Source organism: Borostomias antarcticus (genome assembly GCF_949987555.1).
Source record: "Borostomias antarcticus genome assembly, chromosome: 4".
NCBI lineage: Eukaryota > Metazoa > Chordata > Actinopteri > Stomiiformes > Stomiidae > Borostomias > Borostomias antarcticus.
In genome coordinates, this window is record NC_140237.1 from 27,851,604 (window position 1) to 27,879,189 (window position 27,586).

General features: G+C 48.6%; 1 protein-coding gene across 2 annotated transcripts; it reads left to right on the top strand.

Moving 5' to 3' along the window:
* Positions 1-5,668: 5,668 nt before the first annotated feature.
* On the top strand, positions 5,669-27,531 carry pkma (pyruvate kinase M1/2a). 2 transcript variants are annotated; one of them, XM_084437236.1, is made up of 11 exons: positions 5,669-5,677; positions 12,972-13,147; positions 13,412-13,503; positions 16,050-16,181; positions 16,738-16,924; positions 17,302-17,572; positions 18,044-18,194; positions 20,567-20,719; positions 22,380-22,546; positions 24,239-24,420; positions 26,229-27,531. In XM_084437236.1, exons 2-11 carry the CDS (start codon positions 12,991-12,993, stop codon positions 26,333-26,335), a joined length of 1,599 nt encoding a protein of 532 aa, XP_084293362.1. In that variant the 5' UTR covers positions 5,669-5,677; positions 12,972-12,990; the 3' UTR covers positions 26,336-27,531. The 2 variants fall into 2 exon arrangements, with proteins under 2 accessions (XP_084293362.1, XP_084293361.1); XM_084437235.1 differs by lacking the exon at positions 22,380-22,546 and adding an exon at positions 23,069-23,235.
* The last annotated feature ends 55 nt before the right edge of the window (positions 27,532-27,586 follow it).

A 27,586-nucleotide genomic window follows, 5' to 3' on the forward strand; every position in this document is an offset into this window, starting at 1 on the left:
GTTTAAATGTTTATTTTACATGGGATGTTTCAGTATTAAATCTCAGCATGAAAGCCTTCTAAGATTAGCTGACTTCTTTTTTTCCTCCATCCTTCCATACACAAACCTGCCCCCCCCCTTCTGTTCCCCCTGTTCTTCTCCTCTACGACTGGCCCTGCCATGTCCCCAGACCCCCCCTCACCTCTGTCCTCTCATCCCCCCGGACCCCTTTCACCCCCCTCCTCCTCTCAGTGGGAACACACACCAGCCACACGGATGAGGAGACGGCTCTACCCCTCCCCCACCACGACCCTCCCCCACCCCTCCCACTTCCCTCCACGCTTACCTAGAGAGGAGATGGAGATGGAGAGGAGAGAGAGAGAGAGGATGTTGTCCTTGGTGCTCGCTTTAGATCCTTTCTCCTCTTAATGGGCACACCTGCTTTCCTAACACTGCAAAAAATAAAATAAAAAAGGATTCAAAATAAAATCCTTAAAAGCAGTAAAGAGAGATGTGAATGTCAGAATCCCCCATTTTGATGCGGCCCGCCGGTCTGTCTGAGTGTTTATCTATGGCAGGTCTCTGCCTCTATGCTGCTGTCCTGCTTTTTGCCTGACAACACTGAGGCGGACGGAGCATGCTCAGTGGGAGGCAGCAGAGGGTCACGTGACCTGCAGCAGCTGACTGTGTGTGTCGCTGAGGGGAGAGAAAGAGAGAGAGAAAAATACAGGAGAATGGTGCTTTAAGTGGTCTCCCTTTTTTTAAATAGATTTTTGATGGAAATAATAAAATAGAATGAAACTATTATATATGTTTACATATAAAATTCCCATAAATCTGCTTATACGTAGTATTTATGTGAATCAGTGAACCAATGATCCAGTGTGGAGCTTGAGGCTCCAGTGTGAAGGGTCCTGTTCAGATTGTTCCCTCCTCTCCTCGTTGGAAAATCACTGATCTGACATGAATGGCACCAACTGCCTAGAGGAGCGCATGCTTTCTCCTATCCAGTCATGTTAAGTCAGAAATTAATTTCAAATAAATAAATAAGAAACAACATACTCCCTCACACACTTTCCTCTGCTTTATTTCTCGTCAATGTTTCGGTTCTAGACCTTCTGATGAAGCAGAGAAAATGTTTTCATTAGAAAATGTTCCTATCTAAGGGGATCTACTCTAGCACCCCTGATATTTTTGAGTGTGTCATGTTGATCTCTTCTCATGTCAGAGATCATTATCTCAGGAAGGACAGGAAGGAAGGAGTGATGCGATTCCCCCGGGGCCCAGGGTCATTGAGTCTGTGCTACAGTGCTAATCAGTGTTTACCCTGGATAGAGCTCTGACCCCTGGTAAGAACTGACCTCAGGCTGGACAGATTAGACTCTGGGAGGACCCGGGAGAACTGCGTGCCCGCCTGCCGTCAGCCGATGGAGGGGGCCTCTCCCTGATGTGTTCCTATAGGCTTTTCCAGAGGTCAAACAAAATGGCGGAGAACTTGGTAGATTCATCCCCGAAGACAAATTCTAAGGTCCTGTTTTGGATGGCGTGCTGTGTCCACGCCGCGGTGATTCGGTCAGCTCAGCAGGAGCGTTGCTGTGACTCACCATCTCCACTGAGGAGGTCAGACCCTCTGGAGGAGCAACACACAGCTGAATCTGAATCACTGAGAGTTATTACAACGCTAAAACTCCAGTAGTGCATGTCCTTTGCAACCATAGAAACACTCCCAAAGATGGGTGCGTTGATAAGACTGAAAGGGACTCGCAATGATCTGCAAGATAAGTGTTAAGATAATAAACACAGCACCGCCCAACGCAGATTACTGTACATCACCCTGCCGTCTCACACGTTTTACAGTATCATGCAGGTGACTAATCTTGTCAAATGTTCATCTGAGGGGATATGGCTGAGGACACAGCATGGATGTATTATATAAACTGGATACAGCCACTCCATTCACTGGCCGCTATCAACAATGAAGCCCTATTGAACCGCGCCATCTTGGCAAAATTTGTAGTCATTTGACTATTTCCGGTTACTTTTGACTTGCGCAGTTGTGCTTTTCTGGCCTTCCGGTTACTTTTGACTTGCGCAGTTGAGCTTCTCTGGCCGACGCGCGTCCACGAAAAAGTTCACATTTTTTAATGAAAATGACCACAAGACAACCTCCTGTGCATAGTTGAAATGGTAGTGGGATACGGTGATAAACTGGAGTGATCATTTGACAGCAATTATTAGCCTTTTCCAGGAATGGACAGAAATGGGATATTTTTAGAATAACAGGAATTTATTCACATACAATGTAAAGGAGTTGATGTGTAGCATGAAGATGAAACGATACACTGAGTTTGGGTGTTTTCAGTCAACGTTGGCGTTGACCGCTTCCAGCTATCGAATGGCCGACTGGTGTAAGGACAGCCTAACGTTAGAGAGATAAATGTAGGCTATGGTTATGTTAATAAAGCTAACAATGATGTTGTAACATGCATGCAGCACTGCCGATCTGATCTGAACGATTGATTCATTATTACCATGGATCGGTATTGGGATTGATCAAGGGCGAGTGTGAAATAGCAGCCACGAACTCAGCGGGTTTTCCGAGATGCGGTAGCCGCGGCCAGAGCTCCTGCTGGCGGGGAGTGAAGCTCTTCAACTCGCCTGTCACTGGCTCCCTGGAGGAATTCAGCCTGGCTGCAATAACGTTATCGCGAACGGAATGAATACCATCTACTAGCAAACAAAACATGTTCAATTATATTTAACTTGTTAAAACTAAGATGCCAGGATCAAAAAATAATTTCTCCAATTGATATATTTGACAAAAACAGGTTAATATGCAAGCCGGTTTTCATTGCTAAATCAAAGCGGGGAGAGCCGGGAACGCGCGTCTACATTTCAGAGAAATGTGAACTTTTTCGTGGACGCGCGTCGGCCAGAGAAGCTCAACTGCGCAAGTCAAAAGTAACCGGAAATAGCCAAGTGACTACAAATCTAGCCAAGATGGCGCGGTTCAATAGGCCTTCACTTTAGATTTCGATTCCTGGGGGCTTGGGACACAGTGACCTGGCTACCTGGTGGATAGTTACAGTATAGCTATCTTACTGTCCCTGGTGGCTAGTTATAGTATAGCTATCTTTCTGTCCCTGCTGGCTAGCTACAGGAGCTATCTTACTGTCCCTGTAGCTACAATAGCTATCTTACTGTCCCTGTAGCTACAATAGCTATCTTACTGTCCCTGCTGGCTAGCTACAGGAGCTATACTGTCCCTGTAGCTACAATAGCTATCTTACTGTCCCTGTAGCTACAATAGCTATCTTACTGTCCCTGTAGCTACAATAGCTATCTTACTGTCCCTGTAGCTACAATAGCTATCTTACTGTCCCTGTAGCTACAATAGCTATCTTACTGTTCCTGTAGCTGCAGTAGCTGGGGAGAGCGGGAGGCGGCGGAGGGGAGGTTAGGAGTCATAAATAGAGTGACAGCCGGGAGCGAGACCAGAGTTGCCAGAGGCTGGGATTGGATTGCAGGTCTGTCACTCACCTGGGCAGGTGTGTCCATTCATTGGTCTGTGGTCAGCACCTACCTCCATGGTCAGCACAGCGGAATAGAGTGGAGGACACGGGCGGAGTCAGGCAGCGTCTGGTGACGCGGTAACATGGGCAGTGGCAGCAGCAGCAGCAACACCACCACAGAGAGCAGGTGAGCTGGGGCAGGAGGGGGCAGGCAGGGGTTAACTTCTACAACTCACAATGAGAGAGGGAGGGGGTGTCTAGACAATCACTGCACATTCAGTTACACAGGGCTACAACAAAAACCTAGGTTGGGGTTGGCTGAGTAGTTCTGATGAGTAAGACATACACCATAGTCATATCCTAAAAATAAGAGTACTTGCTGAGTAATGCTGTAGGGATATTTGTGATGTATGGAGGGACATGCAACTCACATGTATGTATGAAGGGTTTAGTTTCTGTCTGCTACTTCCATAGAGCAGTGCTAATTATCACAATACTACATGCTGAGAGCACAGTACACAGCTGATTGTGAGCAGTACGTGTGTGAAGTTATTTTTTATAGACAAACATATACATTACATAGTTTGATCATGTATTTTGATGGAGACAAGTTGAATCTAACAACATATGGAATAATTTGTTAAATCCTCTTGAAGTTCAATAATATATATTCTGACACATTTAGAATCGAGGCTGTCCTTGAAAATCATTTTGTATGAAATAATATATTTTAAAGTCAGGGCCTTATCTAGTAAAAAAAAAAATATATACTGTAAGATTTTCAAAACAGTAGCCATCTAAACACTCCAATCATCCCCATTGATACAAATTACATTATCCAAGTGTCACATTTGCTGACCATTATGCATTATCAAAAGGGTACAGCAAAAAAAAATATTATAAAAGTTATTTAATTTGTTTAAAATGTAAAGTAAATAACTAAAATTATTGTTTTGAGAACATATCATGTCAGCGACAGTGTCTGTTCTTCAGTATTACCACCAGAGGGCGCCGTTGACCGCCATTTGATCTCTGAAGCCTGCTGGAGCGTTCTATTAATACATCCATGGGCTGGAGTCGCTGGACCACGGCTGGACCAGACAAATCTGACTGGTACTTTTGCACAAACGTGAATTTCTAGTTATTCAAGTTATTGCTGATGACACTATTGTGGTCTGATAATGTGGGGTATATAATCAGGGTTTGGTTCAAGAATAGCTCGTCCTCACACAAAATTGTAGGCCTACTGAAGATGCTACAGTATTTGTAGGCTATTAGTATTAGGCACTCTCATTGCTGCATTAACTTTTTCAAAACATTTGTGTACCTCACGATGCAATATTTCCAAGTAATATAACGTTAATGATTTTTGTAGACCAAAGCCTATTGGCAGTCAATAATAAGTGTACGACTGATCCACCAGTACTATGAAGATGTAATGTAATATGATGTCGGTGAAGGTAGACTGCAAAACTGACTCATCTCTCAGACTAGCAATTGATTCCAACAAGGAACAAACTGTCCTTAGTACGTAACGCTGGAGAAGCATGTTACGTACCAAGACAGGGATTCCCATGAAACACTGCGGCACACAGAGGATGTACGTGCATCTCTGTGCGTCTCCACACCATATTCAGAATCAGCAGTAACGTCTCAATAACCCCAATGTTTTAACGTCCCACTACTGACATGTAGCCTAATAGTGGAACATTATCATTCAGATCGTTGACACTGACATTTGTAGTTGATTGAGGGTACTGTAAGTAATGTATCTAACCATCCAGGGTAAATGTCCCAAATTCCAACTGCATCACTGAGGTCACATGTTGGCTCCATGCTGCGGAGATGCTTACATGCATTCTGATTGGTTGCGATTCACACGGAGGTTACCCTGCGTTTATCAAGTATCCTTCCGCTTCATATTCACTTAGATAAATTTCACCTATAAATTATAAACGGTATATGACCAGTAATACTTCTGGTCATAACCAAAACCAACCGGTATCATTTCATAATTTTGTTATCAACGAGAATATCATGTTAAGAGTTCTTGGGGACCTATTTGTTTGTCTCGGCTGGATATGTAACGTAGGGAGGAGGGAAGGAGGAAAGTAGATCCGGTGGGTTGGGTAGATCACCTTGAGCAGCGCTCAGGCTTGCATCAGTCCAGCAGTTCATCAGACACGGTGAGTATCCTTCCTCCACTTAAAACTGTAGAGAATGGATCATATGTTCCTTAGAGAGTTGGAGCTAAGGGAGAGAACAAGGCACATTAATTAACATTTGAAGCTGCCTGTCACCAATGGCTCATTGTTAAGATGCTAGCGTTACCCGGGTCCTTTAGTGATGCAGCTTCTACTAGAAAGTCTGGGGAATGTGTCAGTTTAACGTTAGCCATCTCACAGCTAGTTAGATCAATGACTAATATAGCTGGCATTGGTTTTACCTGTAACGTTAATACAACCTAGCCTACTTGACATAGCTTGCAGCAGGTGTTTGTCGCTGAGGATGTGAGCGTTGTTTGCTGCCTGGTAGGCGGTAAATAGTGATTGAGTTAGGGAACTACGCCATAGCCATCTTTCTAGGTAAACACAACGTAATCGCTGTGCTAACTAAATTAGGATTAGCTATAATATTAGGTAGCTAAAGTTATGAATATATGTTGTATTAAAGATGTGTAAAACCCGGCTACTTAAAGTACAAAACCAGCTGATTTCACTAATTAGTTCCCCTACCTGGCTGGAGATTTGTGCTAATTAGAAAACAGGTGTTTCAGTGCCCGGGTGGAGCAGATAGGTGGTTAATATTTAAACTGTGAAGCCGATGGTTTTATAAGATTCACTTATATCAGACCTCTTCACTTATATCAGACCTCTTCCTGCTGGCTCACCCGGTGGGTGTGGCCGCGCGCACTATAATGACTTCCCATTGGCCAGTCTGCGCTCGTGATGTCTCTGGTTCGGGAAAATGTGACGCAGAGAAGAGAACGTGACCGGCGAGGCATCTCTGCTCTGAGCCCTGTCTGGCACAACGGCGCCCTCTGATCAATAACCATTTAATAGGATAAGACTGTGATATGTGACAGGCTGCTTTTTCAAAAATTGCCAGCTGACTGTAATTGGAACTCATTGCCTAAATATTTCTATTTAACAAATTGTAGTTTGTGCCTTCTGAGCAGGCGAGAACACCCTTGCCCTGGTCCAGGTCGGTATTTGGGGCTATACTACAGTATACCGCCCTGCCAGGAACCATTCATTGTGCCATTGACTTTTGTCACTCGGTCTACATTACCTCATCTACAGACAATAGTATTTAGTTACTCACCGTCATGAAGACCATTATCGAAAGATGAAAACCTTTTCTCCGAAGTGGCGGCCCCCACCTTTTTATATAAAAAATGTGATTTTTTTGCACTTAGTTAAATGGCACATATCCACTGAAATCCACTCATTGCCATTATGGTGTCTACTAGCCTGGCTTCGCGACTAATCACGTGATCTGCAGAGATCATGTGATCAGGGTCGCAAAGCCAGGCTAGTGGATATGTATGCGCCCATGGTATTCTGTTTTTTTTCCTTGGGGGGGGGGGGGGGGGGGTTTATCTCATCCTGTTATGTGTGCACAGCACACTATGTAAACCGCTGCGCTGGTGTCACACCAGGGCAGGGTTTGACCTTTGTGACCTCATGGATGGATTCCAGTACAGCTTCCTGTGTCAGAAGTCCTCCTCTACTTTGTACTGACTGACTGCAACGTAACACCGACAGTAGAACTCAGCAGTCCATCCCACTGTAAAACTGTGGGACGTGATTCCATTTACCTAAGTCCTAATGTTGGCCTATTCCACAGAATTCACAAAAGCAGCGTTCTAGGGAAGCTAGGCCAGAGAGAGGGGGAGGATCCAGCCAGCATGTTGGTGCTGGCTGCACCACAGGTTTTGGTGTTTTACACCGTGTCCTGACTACACGCGGCGTGAGCGAGCGTCGGCTACAAAATGTGTTCCATTGCTTTGTTTTCTATTGTTATGTCCTAACTGGACGCGAGCGACGCAGCGCGAAGCGGCGCAACGTTTTAACTGCCCTTTTGACGCTCGCCCTGTTCCTATTTTCCTCCTGTCGCTCGCGTTGACAGGCGTTCGTTCTTTAACTGTCTTCAGTTGGGAATATAGACAAATGACGTAACAGAACAGGACATTTAACGGTTTCAGTTAGGACAGCAAGCATGCGATGTCGCGTTCTGTTGCTCGCGTCGCAAGCAGTTAGGACACGGTGTTAGACCAACCATCTTCCCATTGGCTGGTCAGACAGGCTGGTAGACCTCTGTTGTGTAATGGCTGCTCCTCCTGGCCGAGGGCCCAGTGCAGGAGGACAATGGACACCAGGCCGCCAATAGCAACCGCCTGGTGTCTGGGGAGATACCGTACTGTAGGTACAGTAGCTGCTATTTTAGCCAGCGTGTTCCAGGAGCTCTTCTTTGGAAATTGGAGGTTGCACCTGCAGGTACGGTATCCATCGTCATCGTGGGCTAATAATCTTCATCAAGATAATAGAACATTTGGAGGATAGAATAAGACGTCTGTGTACGGAGACTGTTCTGGGTGGAGCCTTTATTTGCCAGATTCATAAGAAACTGGGAGCGAGGCAGCTAATGTTACGGTATTGGCTCACCTTGTCATTCATAAGGGGTTGTTTAAGCAGGCTTTAAACGGCTCCATTCTAGCCTGCGATTGGCTATGAGCCTACTGGTAGAGGACATAACGCCTAACCCACACGACGAAGAAGAAGAAGCCTACTGTTGTAGGCTCACAATGCAGTATCTTCTTCCAGTAGTTTAAATTGGCAATTTCCTGTTGAACTTTCCGGAGTGTCAAAATCCTGCAGTAGGCGGGCCTAACTGAACACAGGAAGAATGACTGTGCTCCGTCTTACCAGACTTCTCTCATTTTATAACCGTTTACCTCAGCGTTACATTAAAACACGCCTCAAATGACCTTAAAGCCACCAGGCAGGAAACCCCCCCTCCAACTCCCTTTCTACTACTCATTCCCAACTGGCAGACTACACCCAGGTTGAGTCATGTGACCACCTCCACACTGAACTGACGAGGCCTAGACGACGTGCAAAGATGCCTCATGCCGATGTCCTTGACCTGCTGCCATGGGTGTGTGTGTGTGTGGGGGGGGGTTCCTGCCTGTTGGCTTTAAGGTCATTTGAGGCTGGTTTTAATGTAACGCTGGGGTAAACGGTTATAAAATGAGAGAAGTCTGGGGGGTTGAACTGCAGCTGGAACGCTGGCTGCAGCAGGCAGGCCCTATTATGCAGCTGGCATCACTCCCATACAGCCCCCCCCCCTCCCCCACTGGGCCCTGCAGATTTGCTGAGTAACGCTGTGCAGCCCACATCATATCCACCATCTGCTGTGTAATACGATGCAGCACACAGTGGACCCATGTTACCCTTGCAGCATCTGTGACTGCTGCCGACACCATGTAGTTTCACGATGTAGTAATAACTAGGCTATAGAGCTATGTGGGCTATGCCACACACGCATGAAGCCAGTGTCTGGCGCCTCACGAGTTCAGCCCAGTACGCTACACACTGTTATAAATAACCAGAGTCCAATCCTCTATTTTGGTGCCTGGGGGGGTCGGGGCTGGGGGTTGTAGAACCCTGGCACAACGTGGCTGCGGTTTGCCACCGCCACCCATTCTGAAGGGTCTCATGTACACCAGTCTCCGTGGCGTCGGGGTGTCATGGCCGCTCACCGCCGGGCGCGGCCTGGGCTCCGCCGTGCGCCGCTTATCCCCGCCGGAGGGGAGAGGATTAGCTTGTCCTCCTCCTGAGCCCCTCGCAGTGTTGAGGTGGCTGGGCAACAGCAGGCTCGCCCGACCAGGAGCCCCCGTCTATCAGACTAGCTCTGCTGCTCCCGCCACCCCCTCTGCTGCTGGGCTGCGTGGGTACGGATACTCCACCTCTCCCCTGGGGGGGCTGCTCTGGAGGTCCGTGGCCGCCGCCTGCCTCGTCATCCCCAGGAGGAACCGCAGAGTCGCGTGGTGGGGGTACGTACGCGCGCACGCACGGCAGCTGTTGATTGAACGTCACAGCAGAGAGCGAGAACTTTGAATGAGAGGACAGCAGGGGAGGAGGTTGGGGTAGAGAGTGAGAGGACTTTTCTAGGTCACTGGTGTCTGATTAGCATACGTCGGTCGCACTGTCATGGCAGCCGCTGCTTGAATGTCGCGCCCACTGTCATGACATGGTTGCGTGGGCTTGTGAATTTGAAGTTAGAAGAGGAGAGAGAGGGAAGAAGCAGACTAGCCTAGACGAGAGTGATGGAACAAAGGATAGGGATTTTTTTTTGTGTGTGTGTGGGGGGGGGGGGGGGGGGGTTGATGGTGAGGATTTGGAGCAAGGTAAGCCAGAGGAAGGAAAGAAAGGTGATATGGAGAGAGAGAGCAGCGGAGAAAGAGAGAGTGTACAGTTACAGTGAGAGGACTGCGTTTGTCAGGAAAAGGGATTGGAAGGGATTAATGGTGACAGCAGCACTATAGTTAGCTATGGCATCTGCTGGGTTTAGTGTTGCTGCTGTCGGGCTGCCCTAGCGCTGAGGTCAAGCGCTAGCATGTAGAATTCGTGTCACTCGGGTCTTGGTATGTTGTTAGTCAATATGAGCGGTAAACAGGCACACTGACCTGCCTCGAACCGCACCCGCACCTGTCTGGGAAACATCAGCAGCCTGTGGGGTAAATAACCCAGGGAGGCTCTGAGAGGTTGGGGGGAGGCCCAGGGAGGTTGGGGGGAGGCCCAGATAGGCTGGGGGAAGGCCCTGTGAAGGTCTCCTGAGGCAAAGAGCTATAGGATAATTTCAGGATTGCTCCTGGCTCCAACTATGCTCTCTTTGTGATCATGCGTGTTTGATTATCAGGGAATAAAAAATAAATGAACTGGCCTTGGCCATACAAAGCGCAATTGTAATTTGACAGGACTTGGACCAAGTTCAATGTTTTGTGTTTCGAGAAACCCCATGAGTGTGCATTGACCTTCAAAGAGAAAAGGATCCACACACATCATCATGTAGCCTTTGATTGTGCCGCTATAAAAGATTTAGGGTCTAGGGTAGTGGTGAGGGAGAGTAGCCTAGCCTACATTATGCAGCGTTGGGCCCATTACTCCAACCCGACACTGAAGGTCCCCGTAGGCCTGTCATCAGTCGGACTGGTCATGGGCCTGGCCTGCCCTGGCCTGGCGTGCTTGGTTGCTGTGTAGCAGGCTGATTCGCGTACTGGATGTCCCGGTCAGAGAGGCAGGCTATAATAAAACTCCACGGTCATCCCGTGACAGTGTCCACAAACCAACAAACCCACTGCTATTTAGGCAGCCTAATCCAGCCTAATAGGCCTCGCGAACTTGGCCCTGACTCTCTCTGTGGATGTAGATGGGTATCAAGTGTACAATGCCACCCCCGCCCCCCAATATGCATGTAGGAAAGGGGAAAGACTAACTTTTCTCGGGTGCCGTGTCTGAGTCAGCCCTCTTGGCTGTGTGCTCTCTGGGGGCTGCCCCCAGCCAGTGTGTGTGTGTGCGTACGTGCTCACAGGAGGGAGAGATGGGTAGAGCGAGATGTGACTATGCTCACGTACAGCGCTGTGTGTGCGTCTGTCCGTGTCCGTACACCACAAGGTATTCTGGGAGAGCGAGCAGGGTGTGAGCGTGCCCTGCTCACACAAAGCTGGGCAGACTGGCTGTCTGTGTGACGTGCGTGGTTCTGCTGAGTTGAGCCTATTACTGTGTGTACACTGGCTGCCCGGGATCCGCTGGCCGTCAGCATGCATCACTCCTTCTGGAAGTGATGGGTCCAGCTTGCCCCTTTAGCTTATCTTAGACAGTAGCCCATGAACAAAACATGCATTCCTCCTGTCCTAGTGCCTTGTTGTAATTAAGGAGAAATGTTCATTTTAATACTTGGGCCAAGAACACACAGTTAAGCCTACTGTAAGCAATGACACTGCTGTATAGCCTAGCTTTGTGTGTATTGCCTAGCTTTGCGTTGTGATTCTAGGAACAAGAGAGCAGGACTGACTATGTGCTCAGGTTAGTGCAGACACTATGGTCCAGATAATCCCTTCTGGTTTAAGGAGCACCGCTTCTTCTCCCAATGTAGTTGGGACACCTTGTCAGGGTCACCCTGTCTAGTGAGAGCAGCATCTATTCACCTCTGCATGTAGCCTAGCCTAGCAGCATCTATTCACCTCTGCATGTAGCCTAGCCTAGCAGCATCTATTCACCTCTGCATGTAGCCTAGCCTAGCAGCATCTATTTACCTCTGCATGTAGCCTAGCCTAGCAGCATCTATTCACCTCTGCATGTAGCCTAGCCTAGCAGCATCTATTTACCTCTGCATGTAGCCTAGCCTAGCAGCATCTATTTACCTCTGCATGTAGCCTAGCCTAGCAGCATCTATTCACCTCTGCATGTAGCCTAGCCTAGCAGCATCTATTCACCTCTGCATGTAGCCTAGCCTAGCCTAGGCTTCACCAAGATGTCGTTCTTCTTTTCAAGAGAGTCCGGAGCCTGTATTCATCAAGCGTCTCGGAATAGACGTGCTACTCGCTAGTGATGACATGCCGGTTGATCAAAATTGGCCAACTCTATGCTAACATCATCCCATTGCCAGGTTATGTAACCCAGTCATGCTAGGCCAGCAGGTCATGTGTTCCTCTCTCTAGGAAGCAGAGATGCACTCAGCACAAACAAACCTCACCTCCATGGCTGTTTGCTTTAGCCTGTCAAATAGATCATAACGACAGATTTCCTGTTGTAATTCTGTCAGGAAATAACCATAAAAAGTGGGTGGGGTCTCTTGAGCAAGCAATCTCTGGGTCTAGTACAGTTATTCCTTCCTCTCTAGATGACTATCTCTCTGGTAAACCAACATGTTGTGCTATGCTGTTGTGGTCTGCGTGGTTCTGTTGCCATGGAGGGGGGGGGGGGGGGGGGGTGCATTGCTTCTCTCAGTATCTCTGACCGTTCTGTGGAATGGAGCAGGATTTGTCTCGACATGCTGCTCTGTTGTTGTAGTAGGAGGCCAGATCTGATGATCTGGACTGAATTCTTGCTCGAGTTGTGGAGCTTAATGTGTAAACGAGCAGAGAAAGCCCAGCGAGAAAGCACCCGAGGAAAGAGGACTTCCTGTTCTCTCAACAGCAGAGGAAGGATCTACACCCCGCAATCTGTTGACTGCACAAACGCAGATTCGTTGCCACAAGACGCTGCCTCTGTGACATTTGGGCAGCTTGAGCGTTATTCAGGGCATGAGTTGAGCTGATGAACAATGGTTGCAGCCATCATGGTCCGTCTCGGTTCACGACATGCCCAACAGATTCGATACATTAACCCCTAATATGAGCTCTTGTCTCATCTTCCTCTCCTTCCTCTTCCTGCTACACCTCCTCCTCTCCCTCCTCCTGCTCTGCGTCTCCAGGACAGCACCAGTTCCCAGCATGCCTCAGTCCAAGCCTCTAGACATGGGCTCCGCCTTCATCCAGACGCAGCAGCTGAACGCTGCCATGGCCGACACCTTCCTGGATCACTTGTGTCTGCTGGACATCGACTCCGAGCCCACCACCGCCCGCAACACTGGCATCATCTGCACCATCGGTCAGTGGCTGCACACGCGCGCGCACACACACCCTGCAGACACGCACACACACCCTGCAGACACACACACACACACACGCACACACAGTCTGCAGACACAGACACACACACACACACAGCCTGCAGACACACACACACACAGCCTGCAGACACACGCACGCACACACACACACACACGCACGCACACACAGCCTGCAGACACGCCATGTCTCCTGTGATATGTCCTCCCTGTGCTAACGCCCCCCCCCCCGTCTCTCCTCCCAGGGCCAGCCTCCCGCTCTGTGGAAATGCTGAAGGAGATGATCAAGTCCGGCATGAACATCGCTCGCATGAACTTCTCCCATGGCAACCACGAGGTGGGCTCACTCCCTCAACATGGCCCAACATGCCCCCCATGCCAGCCCTTCGATCCAGACAGATCAATACTACAGGGCAGATGGAACCCACCATGACCAGCTAAACGCTAGTTTATAACACTCCACAATCCCACTGTTCCTTATGTCCCAGCTCAGATGGCTGGTTGGCTGGAGTTTTAGTGCTTGTGTGTGTGCGTGTGCGTGCGTGTGCGTGCGTGTGTGTGTGTGGGGAAACTTCACTAGCCAGTCTGGTAAATCAAAGGTCAAACCATAAACTGTGACCTGAGGAGCGGAAACCTAATCTACGGGGGGGGGCAACTATAAATACCTTATCTGTACAGTGACTTCCTCCTGACTCACACACACACACACACACACACCCCTCCTGTTAATGTGCTGCTGTACCATTCATTATATCAAAACACCTGCAGGCCGCCACCACAGCATGTATTTATAGTGCAACGAAAGGGCATTTAGACAGGCTGAAACCAAACCCACTTCTCAGATGTCTGTCAACAGAGGGGAGGGGGGGGGGGTGCTTCAGTTGGTCAAAACAAAGCCCAACATGTTCATTTGATGTCCCACATGTCATGTGATGCGTGTTCAGGTCGTCATGTGATGCGTGTTCAGGTCTCTCGTGTTCAGCGCCACAATCTCGCCAGCCCTGGCCTTCGATGCTGAGGCCACACTACGGCGCAGTAAAACGTCGGCCCGGTGTGATGACCCGATACTTAAGCGCGTTACTGAAGGGTCTGGTCGCCCAGACGGGCAGCGGGAGCTGTTTGTGGCAACTGTCTCCAAGGACAAAACTAGCTAAACAGCCTGCCACTCAAAACAATCAGCCTACCGGTTAACATGGCTGCCGAATAATTCATGGCTAGCCAACTGTAACATCAGCTAAAGATGTTATTAATTAGGCTGTTCTGTTTCACCATAGATATTTCTAGCTAAATTATAGCATTAAGGAAATGAAAAGGTGTTTTTGAGTGGATGAGGATTTTGTAGTATGGATTAGGGTTGAGAGGTGGGTGTTTGTGCGTGTGTTCAGGTTGGACTCAACTGTTGGACACTTATCTAGATTGGGTCAGGTTGTCTTGACCTGCTCTACAGGGCCTTTGGCATAGATCCAAGAAACCACTGAAAATATGCTAATGTCTCTTCTATTCTGACTACACTAGACACTAGTTCCTTTTCTCCCACTGTTTATACTGGATAGTAGGGCTGTCAGTCAATTAAAGTTAATCTAATTAATTCTATGATCTGTAATTAATCACAATTAATCACATATCATATTTTGCTGGGAAAAATGAAGATATTTCAAATAAAATACATTACTGTACATTGTTGTGGCAGACGTGTAAAGCATTGAATAGACATTACAAAAGTCTTATACAAAATACAAAATATTTTTTGGATTAATTTTAATTTGTGTAAATTTTAACACAATTTTTTGTCATTAATTATATTAATAATATATCTAATTAATGTTAAATTAATAACCCTGACTTATAGTAGTAATTGCAATGTATAATATGCATATAACTTGGCTATAATTATGACCAAATGGAAGAATTTGCCGTACGTTAACCTGGAAACCATTTAACCATTCTAGATGAGAATATCTTATGCACCTCCTCTATTTGATCTTCGGTAGGAAAGAGCCTGACCTCTTCATTGTCAGCCATCACGTCGGGCCGGTAGCTGACCCAGTCATGGCCGTCTAGACTATGCTGTGTGTTATCTTCTAATTGGCCTTCCCTGATATGTTGTCAGTTAATGATAGCAAACCACTGTGTGACTCCTTATACCTCCCTCCTACCTCCGCCTTGTATCTCATGTTCCACCGAGGCTACATTCCGACACCCCTCTGTCTCGTCTGGCTCAGTTTGGTGTTCAGTAATTATCCATCCTTCCTTTTGAGTTGCTTAATTACCCATTCAAACTCGACTGAATTGGTGAAGACTGTGCTGGGTCGCTGGCTGTCACCTGAGCAGACTAAATTGGTGAAGACTGTGCTGGGGCGCTGGCTGTCACCTGAGCAGACTGAATTGGTGAAGACTGTGCTGGGGCGCTGGCTGTCACCTGAGCAGACTGAATTGGTGAAGACTGTGCTGGGTCGCTGGCTGTCACCTGAGCAGACTGAATTGGTGAACACTGTGCTGGGTCGCTGGCTGTCACCTGAGCAGACTGAATTGGTGAAGACTGTGCTGGGGCGCTGGCTGTCACCTGAGCAGATCCCCCAAGCATCCTTTCATGAGACCTGGAAGCATTTTCAGACAATCCACATACTATATGTGTCTTCGCCCTCCATTCCTCCACCACTACCACTCTTAGATCATCAAGAACAAGCAATATTTGTTTACAGATCTTGACGTGACTGGATTGGTGAAAGCGTTGTACTGTACATGAACTTAAACTGTCACCTACCCTATCAGAACTTAAACTGTCACCTACCCTATCAGATCCTCAGTTAGACTAGCTACCTAACTCCCAACCAAAAGGATTAACCGAGCTCTCCACCCTACCCCCCCCCCCCTCCCGACCAGTACCATGCTGACACCATCAAGAATGTGCGTGAGGCCTGCGAGAGCTTCGAGCCCGGCAGCATCCACTACCGGCCGATCGGCATCGCCCTGGACACCAAGGGACCAGAGATCAGGACTGGACTCATCAAGGGGGTAAGGCTCACCGTCGGCACACACTGAGCATGCCCAGACGGGCTAATCATGTCCGCTGAAGTTGGAAGTGAGTGTAGGAGTCCTCTACTCTTCTAACCTTCCTCACAGTTCTTAACGTCCATAGCGCACGTTAACTGGCTCTGCTGCCTTGAGCACCCACAAACAAAACACAGAATGTTTACAAAACATTCCCATTTGGTTTTTAGATAAATATTTGTGAGTATGGACTGATGGTTAGGTTCAGTGTGTACAGTATACCTTCTTGCTCAAACTTGATTCACTTGGCTTCAACCAAGACACCAGGGACTGCCTGATGGAATTTAGTTGTCTGTTTGGAATGTCAAAAGTGTTTCAAGCGTTTTCAAGACTCAACACGTGAAATTTAATCGGACGAATGTACAGCGAATATAGTGTCTCGTCTCAGCTGTTCGATCCAAGGCTGTGCAACTGTCGGTCCCTAACCCATCTAACCCTGGTCCATGTCCCTAAAGCCCCATATAATCCTTGTCCCAATCTAACCGTGGTCTAACCCGATGAAATCCTGGTCCCTGTCCAGAGCGGCACCGCGGAGGTGGAACTGAAGAAGGGCAACATGATCAAGCTGACCCTGGACGACGCGTACCAGGAGAACTGTGACGACGAGACTCTCTGGCTGGACTACAAGAACATCACCAAGGTGGTGGAGATCGGCAGCAAGATCTACATCGACGACGGACTCATGTCCCTGCAGGTCAAGGAGATCGGTGAGTGGAGTGGAGGGGGGGATGGGGGTTGCTGCTGGCTTCTCATGTCTCCTTCCTCACTTCCTTGAGTTCATCGCTGATATAGCTGTAGGGGGATTGGTAAAAGGATTGGTAAAAGCATGCCATCAGCCCTTAACGATTTGGTCAGATAGGTTATTTCCTGAGGGGAGGAAGGACCACTATCTTCCTGAGGGGAGGAAGGACCACTATCTTCCTGAGGGGAGGAAGGACCACTATCTTCCTGAGGGGAGGAAGGAGCACTTCCTGAGGGGAGGAAGGATCACTTCCTGAGGGGAGGAAGGAGCACTATCGTTTGGGTCAGTAAAATAGGTTTCACTTTTCCTGTCCTTTCCTCCTCCTCTCCGCCGTCTCTCCAGGCTCTGACTTCCTGATGTGTGAGATCGAGAACGGCGGCACCCTGGGCAGCAAGAAGGGCGTCAACCTGCCCGGCGCTGCCGTCGACCTGCCGGCCGTCTCCGAGAAGGACATCTCCGACCTGAGGTTCGGCGTGGAGCAGGGCGTGGACATGGTGTTCGCCTCCTTCATCCGCAAGGCGGATGACGTGCACGCCGTGCGGGCCGTGCTGGGGGAGAAGGGCAAGGACATCAAGATCATCAGCAAGCTGGAGAACCACGAGGGCGTGCGCAGGTGGGATCGCTGAGCCAGCCACGCAGCGTTTGTGCGAATGTACAACCTGGCAAAGAAAAACAAATGATTACATGTATTTATTATTCATTTATTGAGGCCTATAGATGAATAACCATATACTGTACGTGTTAATGAGATCATTTTTTGGGGAGAGCTTGATCGGTAACATGTACAGACCTCTTTTAATGTAAAAGTCATAAGACACAGATTAGATTGAAAATCAATCATTAATTGTAAATGTAAATGGCACTTAAGTAGTTATTTGTCTGTAAGATTCAATTTATTTATAATTAAATTCTGTCAAATGTAGATTATGTGGAAATGATGATCCGTCAAGTGGCCATCCTATATGGGCTGGGCACCATAAATGGTCCAAGACACTTATATAAACCTATCAATCATTACAATTATGTGGCATGTGCCGTCATGTTTAATCTCAACTCACGTTTTTTTCCCCATCCCCTAACACAGGTTTGATGAGATTATGGAGGCTAGCGACGGCATCATGGTTGCCCGTGGCGACCTGGGTATCGAGATCCCCACAGAGAAGGTCTTCCTCGCCCAGAAGATGATGATTGGCCGCTGCAACAGAGCCGGCAAGCCAATCACCTGCGCCACACAGGTTGGTCCACGGCCATATTTAGATTCATACCGTCTGTATATGCATTAGACTTATTTGCCCCCAGTCTCTAGAGATTCTTAGATGCATCGCAATTCTTTCTTGTGCGATGCATCGCTTGATGCAGAAAACTCATAATCAAATTTGATTTTTAAAGGCCCACGCTATTAGCGTATATTCCTTTCGTGCTGATGGTAAAACGTAAAAAAAAAATGTTGGTGAATGGTAAGTTACGTAACAGACTTGAGTTACGTTGAGTTTTGGGGTGAAGATGGCTGAGCATGAGAACGGACAACGAGCACCCACTGCTTAAAAGTGAATGTACAGTATGAAGCACTTTGGCTTCTATGAAGTTGAAGGGGGAAAACACCTGGACAAGAGCCAGTTGTGTCGAGCTAAAATGAAATACTTTGGGAACAAAACAAACATGAGACGCCAATAAAAAAAATAAAAAAAAGCTGGATAATTGTTTTATAATCATTTTCTAATTGCATCGTTGCCCTCTGAATTGGAATCGAATCGAATTATGAGATGCCTAGAGATTCCCACCCCTACCAGAGTGCCTAGAGATCCCCCCCCCCCCACCAGAGTGCCTAGAGATTCCCAGCCCTACCAGAGTGCCCAGAGACTCCCACCCCTACCAGGGTGCCTAGAGATTCCCCCCCCCCCCACCAGAGTGCCTAGAGATTCCCCCCCCCCCACCAGAGTGCCTAGAGATCCCCCCCCCCTACCAGAGTGCCTAGAGATTCCCCCCCCCCCCCCACCAGAGTGCCTAGAGACTCCCACCCCTACCAGAGTCCCATTCAGACCAGGGGGAAGGAAGGCATGGTGGTCTATGTTCGTTATCTGAGCAGGTTTAACTTGTAGTTGTAAATAGTTACATCTCTCCGTTTAATATGTAGTATGAATTAAAAACTCCATTTGTAGCATCCCCCCTCTTACTACAGTATAGTCTCTTTATATAACAACACATCCTGCCGATGCGCCCGTTACGCTTTTGTACTAGACCCATGGGTCACGGGAATATTGCGTTGAAGTTAGCTAGTTGTGTTGTGTGAGTTGAGGCTACCGTTTAGCTGGCTAGCAAGGATGTGAATTGGGATGTGAATTGAGAAGCTGTTTAGCCAACTCCAACAACATCACACAAGATGTTAGGACTGAAAATGTTTGCCAAACCAGTTGTAAAGCGCATTGTGTTGCTTTGATTGATTGATTGATGATTGTGCATTAGTGTATTCAAACCAGTTGTGTGTTTGTGTATTCAAACCAGGTGTGTATTAGTGTATTCAAACCAGGTGTGTATTAGTGTATTGCTCTCCAGTGTAGAATGATGTGACAGTGCAGACTCAGGGAGGAGGCAGAGGAGAGGGACACTACGGAAATATCAGTCATCTTAAGGTGTACTCTAGGATAACATAACAAAGACACGCATACTTGGATCATAATGTTATCTCCCCCTTCCTTTACAGAGTAGCATGACCATAGTGTACATGGGCGCCTAGTTTTCTCAAATGAAATAGTCTGCAAACCAGGATCAACAATGCACAATCCTGCATCCTAGATCAAACACGGATATTGCAATATAGGCCTTTGTTTTCTTTGACAGTTGGCACAGCCCTGTGAGGTATGAGATTGGCTTAGCCAGAGAGATGGAGATGCGTAGTACTTTATTGATCCCTGAGGGGAAATTCCTGTGAACTAAGCCAAAAAATGTGAATAGTTGCCAGCCCGCACTGTTGAGTGGTACTCCAAATATTTTCCCAAAGGTCTGCACTGACTAATCCTGCACCCCGACTTTCAGCTATAACTAGTAGGGGAGGGAATCAGTACTCGATTCTTGGAGTCATGGTTTGATTTCAAATCGATTATTGCTGATTACATTTTAAATTCAGTTATAATAGAATTTTCAATCACAGTTCCACCATTTGACTGCAGTAGCCCATTAAATATACAGGCTCCCGAAATGGGAGTGGAGACACTGAAATGCACTCAATTATTGTGAAAACGGGACAAAATCTGAAAATACATTTCTAAAAGAAATAAATACATGTTTTTCGGACTTTATGAATGATCGATAATCGTCGAGAATAGAATCGCGATTCTTGTATGGATAGATTTTCTTTTTTTCACCACCTCTAATAACTAGGCCCATTGTTAGCACTGGTTAGGGACTGGAGACTAGGTTCAGTCCCCACTCAATACCCCACACCATACCAGGGCCACCGTCACCGTTGTGATGTGTTCAATGTTATGGATCTTACCCAATTTCAACGTCCTTTCAATGACATATCATGGCCTTGTATGGCATATATAGCATGTTATGGCAGTAATGTTGTCAATGAATTAATTCAATGAATCAACCAACCAATCAACAGATGTTGGAGAGCATGATCAAGAAGCCCCGCCCCACACGCGCGGAGGGCAGCGACGTGGCCAACGCTGTGCTGGACGGCGCCGACTGCATCATGCTGAGTGGTGAGACCGCCAAGGGAGACTACCCCCTGGAGGCCGTGCGCACACAGCACATGGTGAGCGAGACTGGGACAGAGCACCCCCTACAGCCGGGGTGGGGGACCTCCAATAGCCGGGGCTGTATTAACCAAGCACCTCGACATTGGAACGCTGATCTAAGACCAGTTGTGCAATGTGCCTTCTGAATTACATTTTATATGGAGGCAAGGGCCTGGTCCTAGATCAGCACTCCTATTCTAAGTCGTTTGGGCCCCTAATTGGATTTCCACTAGTCCTGACCTATGCTGTTCAGAACCAGATCCAGTAACCGGTCCTAATCCGGGCTGGGCTGGGGATGTGTACCCAGAGGGTCGGGTCTAGTGTGAATCATGCTGTGTGAGGTCACCACTTATTTTGTTTGTAACTTTTTGTCATTTCCTGATTGTGTTGCCGTTGTTTTCTGTTTTGTCAGGGTCAGCAGAGCACATGTAGTCAGTGTGAGTTAAGTGATGGTAGCCTGTTTCATAGCAGATGTCTCGTAGGTTTAGCAGGGCAGAGGGAACAAGCAGATGTAACGCATGGACGGATGAGTCAGCAGCTGCTGCTGTCGTCCGCCGCCGCCTCCTCTCTGCACAGGCCTGGTACAGCCGCTAGGCTAACCTCGCCTCCACTGTCCATTTCCTGTCTGCCCAGGCCTTATGGCCGCTAGGCTAACCTCACCTCCACTGTCCATTTCCTGTCTGCCCAGGCCTTATGGCCGCTACGCTAACCTCACCTCCACTGTCCATTTCCTGTCTGCCCAGGCCTTATGGCCGCTACGCTAACCTCACCTCCACTGTCCATTTCCTGTCTGCCCAGGCCTTATGGCCGCTAGCCTAACCTCACCTCCACTGTCCTCCTCCATCTCCTCTTTGTCCAGGCCTTACGGCCGCTAGGCTCCTCTTTCTGGATGCAACCTGAGTGACTCAGCAGTCTTCCAGCACCTGCCTTGCAGCATGCTGCGCGCGCGCACACACACACACACACACTGAATAACGTAGCTCTACTATGGCCTTCACACTTAAGTCTTGTGTACTTCTACTATGTATACTTCTATGTACTTCACTCGCCTTCAGACATACTTACACTAACCTGTCTGTCCAGAGCTTGTCTTTTCCATGTCTAACAACTCACTTCCATCGTTTTCACTCCTTTATGGTTTTGTTTGGACTTTGTCTTTGGAGTTTCTCCCTCATCTATATAACTGGATGATTTATCTGACTTTCACTTCACTTGACCCTCAAGGCGTGCATGTTATGTTAACTCCAACTGGCTATCCGGTCACCTGCTCAGCTTGTGAAACGGGCCTCACTCAGTCAGTCTGAATGACCTCAGCTCCGTCAGTTTGGGTGTTGGTGTTGGTTTGGCTGCGCAGAGCTGCCAGAATAGTCCTAAGTCAGCCTAGCAGGGGGTTGTATTGTATGTTGTGCTATTACAGTCGTAGCTCATGTGTCGGCTGTGACATAATGCCTATTGGGTTTGTTTTAACATGTACGTTGTTTTTTTTTGTCTCACTAACTTTCACTCTGACTAAAAAAACAAAACACCTCTTTCCACTTTTTCTTCCTTTGACCTCCTCTCTCCATCCCTCTCTTCTCCCCTCCTATCTCCCTCCTCTCTAACCCGTGTGCGGGGTGTGGGTGTGTCCTGGCTGTCCCCTGCATCTTGTCTTCTTCCTCCTCCTGGCCTGTGAGGCAGATCGCCCGCGAGGCAGAGGCGGCCATGTTCCACCGGCAGGTGTTCGAGGACCTCCGCCGCGTCACGCCACACGTCAACGACCCGGCTGAGGCTATCGCTTGCGGCGCCGTAGAGGCGTCCTTTAAGATCTTGGCCTCTGCGTTCATTGTGCTCACTGGGTCTGGCAGGTAGGACGCAGGCTAGGGCAGCAGAGCCGGAGCCAGCTGGGGGTGTCGGAGGGGGTTCTGACAGCCAGGCAGGGTCAGGGAGGGACAGGCAGGCACTGGCTGGAAGGGCCACGGCAAACACTTGGACACACCTCTGGCCTAATGGTTCCCAACCAGCGGGGGGGATCTCAGATGAGGTGCATGAGAATGATCACTGAATCAGTGACTTTGTTTGTTTGGATCCCCAGTAGTTGCTAGAAAGTAGCTGCTACTTTGCTTTCAATATAACTGAAGAAAAAGTCGAGTTGGCTAATTGGCCTGATTGGCGCCAGCATTCCTCCGCACCCCCGCTGGGAACCAGGCTAGCAGGGCTACGCGTCTGCCGTCCCTCCCAGGTGTGTGTGTGCGTGTGTGTGTGTGCCTCAGGTGTGTGCAGTGGGTTGTGTGACTGTGTGTAACGTCCCCTTGCCCCCCCCCACCGCCCCCCTTCCCCATCCTCCCCGGGCCTCACACACACACACACACACACACACACACACTCAGATCGCCCGGGAGGCGGAGGCAGCCACCTTCCACAGGCAGCTGTTCGAGGAGCTGCGTCGCGCCTCCCACCTGACCCGCGACCCCTCTGAGGCTGTCGCCGTGGGCGCCGTGGAGGCCTCGTTCAAGTGCTGCGCTAGCGCCATCGTCGTTCTCACCAAGACTGGCAGGTGAGATGGGTGAGAGAGAGAGAGAGAGAGAGGAGAGCGACGGGTAAGGTACTCTCTCATCGTGCATGACCCCCCCCCCCCCCCCCCCACACCCACAAATCCAGAATCCCCCCCCCCCCCCACCCCACACTGAGGGAAAGAAACACCTGCATGACTGAAGACACCCCCTCCTTGATTGTGTGTGTGTGTTTGTGTGTGTGTGTGATTGATTGAAGTGCAGTGTTGCAGGGTGGGTCGTAGAGAGGTTTTTGGGCTGTGGGTGCTTTGGAATGCTTGATAAGACATGCGACGGTGAGAATGTTCAGCCTGTGAATGAAGAATAAGATAAACTCCCCGGTGGAATGTGCTGGAATGTTCACAACACAGACACACAAAGGAAGCTCAGCTGGGTTTTTTCCCCCAGAATTCTCGCAAACACCCCTCAGGTCTCATCTAGAGAAGGCTAACGAGGCTCTGCTCTGCGGACAGACGGCTGGTTTCATAACGAACCGGAGAGACGCTGATTGTGCTGGTCCCACCCCCCCTCGCACCCGCTGACCTTCCCGGCCTCCTCCGCCGTGGCATTTTTCCAGGCTATTTTTTATCTCTGGTTGAGTCTCCTTTGTGTGTCCAGTGGAGAGTGACCTCCAGTTACAGTGGGGTTTTTTGTGTGCCAAATTTAAAACGTGTGGCTGGTCTTACTGTAAGCTCTAGTGATCATGGCCACCATGCCGGCATCTGAAATTGGTATTTAAATGTTATCTACAGCATGTTCTCTACTAATATTGCTTATTTAGTATAATCATTTGGTCCACTACTAATAATGCTTAGTCAGTATAATCATTTGGTCCAATCAAGCTAATTGTCTCTATGATTCCTTGATTACCCTCTGGTATGATATTTAATCATTTATATCAGGTTATCAAGGTTGTTTGTACTACTTAAAACCTGACAGCACTGCAAGACTGGAAGTCTGTGTGTACTTACCTCAGAACTGACCAGTGTTGCGTGTGTGCGTGCGCAGGTCAGCCCACCTGATCTCCAGGTACCGCCCCCGTGCCCCCATCATCGCCGTGACCCGTAGCGGCCAGACGGCGCGCCAGGCCCACCTGTACCGCGGCATCTTCCCCGTGTTCTACAACAAGACCGCCCACGACGTCTGGGCCGAGGACGTGGACATGCGCGTCAGCTTCGCCATGGACATGGGTGAGAGTCCGCCCCACACACGGGTACTGACCCAACAATAGCCTAGGCCTAACTGAACCCCTACACACTAGGCCTAACTGAATCCCTACACACTAGGCCTAACTGAACCCCTACACACTAGGCCTAACTGAATCCCTACACACTAGGCCTAACTGAACCCCTACACACTAGGCCTAACTGAACCCCTACACACTAGGCCTAACTGAACCCCTACACACTAGGCCTAACTGACCTCTACACACTAGGCCTGACTGAACCCCTACACACTAGGCCTAACTGAACCCCTACACACTAGGCCTAACTGAACCCCTACACACTAGGCCTAACTGAACCCCTACACACTAGGCCTAACTGAACCCCTACACACTAGGCCTAACTGAACCCCTACACACTAGGCCTAACTGAACCCCTACACACTAGGCCTAACTGACCTCTACACACTAGGCCTGACTGAACCCCTGCACACTAGGCCTAACTGAACCCCTACACACTAGGCCTAACTGAATCCCTACACACTAGGCCTAACTGAACCCCTACACACTAGGCCTAACTGAACCCCTACACACTAGGCCTAACTGAACCCCTACACACTAGGCCTAACTGACCTCTACACACTAGGCCTAACTGACCTCTACACACTAGGCCTAACTGACCTCTACACACTAGGCATAACTGACCCTTACACACTAGGCATAACTGACCCTTACACACTAGGCATAACTGACCCCTACACACTAGGCATAACTGACCCCTACACACTAGGCCTAACTGAATCCCTACACACTAGACCTAACTGAATCCTACACACTAGACCTAACTGAATCCCTACACACTAGGCCTAACTGACCCCTACACACTAGACCTAACTGAATCCCTACACACTAGACCTAACTGAATCCCTACACACTAGGCCTAACTGACCCCTACACACTAGACCTAACTGAATCCCTACACACTAGACCTAACTGAATCCCTACACACTAGGCCTAACTGACCCCTACACACTAGACCTAACTGAATCCCTACACACTAGACCTAACTGACCCCTACACACTAGACCTAACTGAATCCCTACACACTAGACCTAACAATCCCTACACACTAGGCCTAACTGAATCCTACACACTAGGCCTAACTGAATCCTACACACTAGGCCTAACTGAATCCCTACACACTAGACCTAACTGACCCCTACACACTAGACCTAACTGAATCCCTACACACTAGACCTAACTGAATCCCTACACACTAGGCCTAACTGACCCCTACACACTAGACCTAACTGAATACCTACACACTAGACCTAACTGAATCCCTACACACTAGGCCTAACTGACCCCTACACACTAGACCTAACTGAATCCCTACACACTAGACCTAACTGAATCCCTACACACTAGGCCTAACTGACCCCTACACACTAGACCTAACTGAATCCCTACACACTAGGCCTAACTGAATCCCTACACACTAGGCCTAACTGACCCCTACACACTAGACCTAACTGAATCCCTACACACTAGGCCTAACTGACCCCTACACACTAGACCTAACTGAGTCCCTACACACTAGACCTAACTGAATCCCTACACACTAGACCTAACTGAATCCCTACACACTAGGCCTAACTGAATCCCTACACACTAGGCCTAACTGAACCCCTACACACTAGACCTAACTGAATCCCTAGGCACTTGTCTAATCCATTTATATCTCCACAACTCCAGTTCCAAGAGAACTGTCTCAGGGCTCATGGCGTGTGTTTATTTGACTGTATGGTTCACTGACTCTTGTTGTTGTTTGTCCAGGCAAGGCCCGGGGCTTCTTCAAGCAGGGAGACGTGGTCATCGTGCTGACTGGCTGGCGCCCAGGCTCCGGCTACACCAACACCATGCGTGTGATCCTGGTGCCCTAAACCACCACCACCAGTATCCCCCACCTTTGTCACCCCCCTCACCCTCCATCCCTCATCCCAGGGCCAACGTCAGTGGCGATGGCGGCTCCTTCAATAGGATCCCCCGTTCTCACTTAATAGCTCTAGCTACCCCTCTGATAGGTTGTGCAGACCCAGCCCATCCCCAGCCTCCAGGGTGTGTAGTCCCAGTTCCCTTCAGGCCACGCCTCCAGGGTGTCTCTACTGGCCTCCTGTTCCACCTCTATACTACATCATCCAGACTGAACGTGCTGCCGCCTGGCGAGTCTGCATGTGCCCCTTCCTCTCCCTCCTCCTACCCCCGCCTCCTCCTCCTCCTACACCCCCACCTCTTTCCGTAGGGCCAGGGACCCTTAAGCAAGAGTGCCCGGTGTACTGTAACTGCTAGAAAACAACTGTTTACCAAACGCACTCCCCGAACAAAGTAGTAGTGACCTGAAACAAAGGGCTGTCTGGTCTAAGGGTCCCAAATGAACGCAGCCCCCACGCTAGTGCTGCCCAAGTATGCTGTATTGTCCGTGTACCTGCTTTCTATGTGCACTCGTATTGAAGTGTTACTGTAAGTGTTGCACTGCACTCCATCTACTGTAGACAATGTTACATTCTGTATGATATAATACTTGACTTTCTTTTTTGTGAAGTTTGGATTTTGGGGGCTTTCAATGCTACTTATATTTTGTCTAACCATAGAGAAATGCTAGTGTTGGATCTCCCAAGTTAAAGAGTTGTTTTGACTACAGTTAACTATGTTTTGTTTGTTTGTGTGTCGGGAGAGAAGAGTTTAGAAAGGTCAGACCGTTTGTTTTGCATATGGTATCTCAAAGTTGGCACTTAAGAACCACTGTATAACCACCGAGTCTACGTGGTTTGATAAAGTTGAACTATTTGAATGCAGCACTTTCCATCTTTCTGAGGGAACTGGGTGTGGTTCTATCCCTGCCCCTCCTCTCCTCATCCAATGGATGATAGGTTACACCTTGTCCTCCTTTGTCTCCTCCTCCTCCTCCACCCCCTCCTGTGTGTGGAGACCCAGCTGTGTGTGTGTGTGTGTATGCACGCGCGCTTTTAACTGTCCACCTCAGATTGTCACGCTAGGCAGGATGTTTAGGTCTACCAGTATGTCAAAGGGTAACATGATCAGATGTAGTGTACCGAGTCCTCCTACATCCACTGGATTTCCATCAATAAAAAGAGATGAACACCTTTATTGTTCCTGTCCTTCTCTGTGGGATT

Excerpts from the sequence above, each read along its gene's own strand:
- pkma (XM_084437236.1), top strand. The coding sequence starts at position 12,991 with ATGCCTCAGTCCAAGCCTCTAGACATGGGCTCCGCCTTCATCCAGACG. Across the intron at positions 16,925-17,301 it reads CCTGCAGGTCAAGGAGATCG|GCTCTGACTTCCTGATGTGT; the intron begins GTGAGTGGAGTG and ends CCGTCTCTCCAG. Across the intron at positions 18,195-20,566 it reads CAATCACCTGCGCCACACAG|ATGTTGGAGAGCATGATCAA; the intron begins GTTGGTCCACGG and ends ACCAATCAACAG.